The sequence below is a fragment of the Olea europaea genome, unplaced genomic scaffold, assembly GCF_002742605.1.
Source record: "Olea europaea var. sylvestris unplaced genomic scaffold, O_europaea_v1 scaffold36808, whole genome shotgun sequence".
In the NCBI taxonomy this organism is placed as follows: Eukaryota; Viridiplantae; Streptophyta; class Magnoliopsida; order Lamiales; family Oleaceae; genus Olea; species Olea europaea.
Genome location: NW_019256095.1, coordinates 1 through 1,141, shown reverse-complemented (window position 1 = coordinate 1,141; position 1,141 = coordinate 1). Strand labels below are relative to the sequence as shown.

At 37.6% G+C, this 1,141-nt stretch overlaps 1 protein-coding gene across 1 annotated transcript; it reads right to left on the bottom strand.

Moving 5' to 3' along the window:
• Nucleotides 1-148: 148 nt before the first annotated feature.
• On the bottom strand, nt 149-1,135 carry LOC111386698 (probable prolyl 4-hydroxylase 4). The gene is made up of 2 exons (XM_023011162.1): nt 815-1,135; nt 149-710 (listed from the first exon to the last, which is right to left on the bottom strand). The coding sequence occupies exons 1-2, from the start codon at nt 927-929 to the stop codon at nt 415-417; spliced, it is 411 nt and encodes a 136-aa protein (XP_022866930.1). The 5' UTR covers nt 930-1,135; the 3' UTR covers nt 149-414.
• Between the last annotated feature and the right edge of the window lie 6 nt (nt 1,136-1,141).

Below are 1,141 nucleotides of genomic sequence, written 5' to 3'. Positions count from 1 at the left end.
CAACTCTCGCTCCTAATGTCTCTTCCCTAATGGCTAAATACAAGTAAACGAAGGAAAAAAAAAGAAGAAAAATTAGTAAATATGGTTCAAACATATTTGAATTCCAATGCTACTAAACATAAAGCACGTAATAATGAATGCATCTGTGTTTCATCAGGTAAAACCATCTGCAGGGTATATTTTAGAACAGTCATCTATCAGGAAACTGCAAAATTGGTTAATGGCGAGTAAAACATTACAACAATATCAGAATCAGGAAATGAAGTGTGACACAGAGAGCAAAATGGCAAGGAGTAAAACATTACAACAATATCAGAATCAGGAAATTAAGTGTGACACGGAAAGCGAAATCAACAAGAACTAGAAATGCAATGGTGTAAAGATGGTTGTCTGTGGAAACATATGTTGAAAAACTTAACATGCTTTGCAACTCTTCCTACAATATCCAGGAAGATCTGAAGATCCGACCATATACTCAGGATTCTTGGTGCATTCTCCGAGGGAAGCCCATCTTTCACAATTTTCATTTGCATCTGTACAGGTCCCGTTGGATCCCACAACCTTGTCGAAATAATCTACATGAATCCACTTTGTCGCGGACCACTTCTCGCCTTCAATTACAGGACAACCCGCATGGAGACTGGTAGGGTCAGGAACTGCGTCTGGATAAAGACTGAAGAAAAGAAGAGCATCCCCTTTCCGTGGCTTCACTTTAATATTTTCAATATAAAAGAAGACGACGAGCAAGTTAACATTCTGATGATGTGGCATACAGAATCTATTGAAATGATTAAGATGATATTTGATATCTCACCTGCAATGCCTTTCCTTCCACACACTGATAAATCTTCATCGACTGAAACAGACCTGCGATGAGATGTCTCCTGAACAGTTGTGTGAATAGTCACGAATAAGGAAAATGAAACCATCAAAAAGTAGGGAGGGCACAACAATTATTAATTCAGAGAATAAACTTTTAGTCATGTTCTGTGACAAGTAGGAATTTCTGAGTGAATGTTCTTGTAATTCCCTCCCGAGAATCTGCTAAAACTGAGAGCATGATTGACCAATGCTTGATCAGTTTCACTAGAAATCATCATTCATAAAACCATAATCATCTCACACATCAAATAAAAACTGA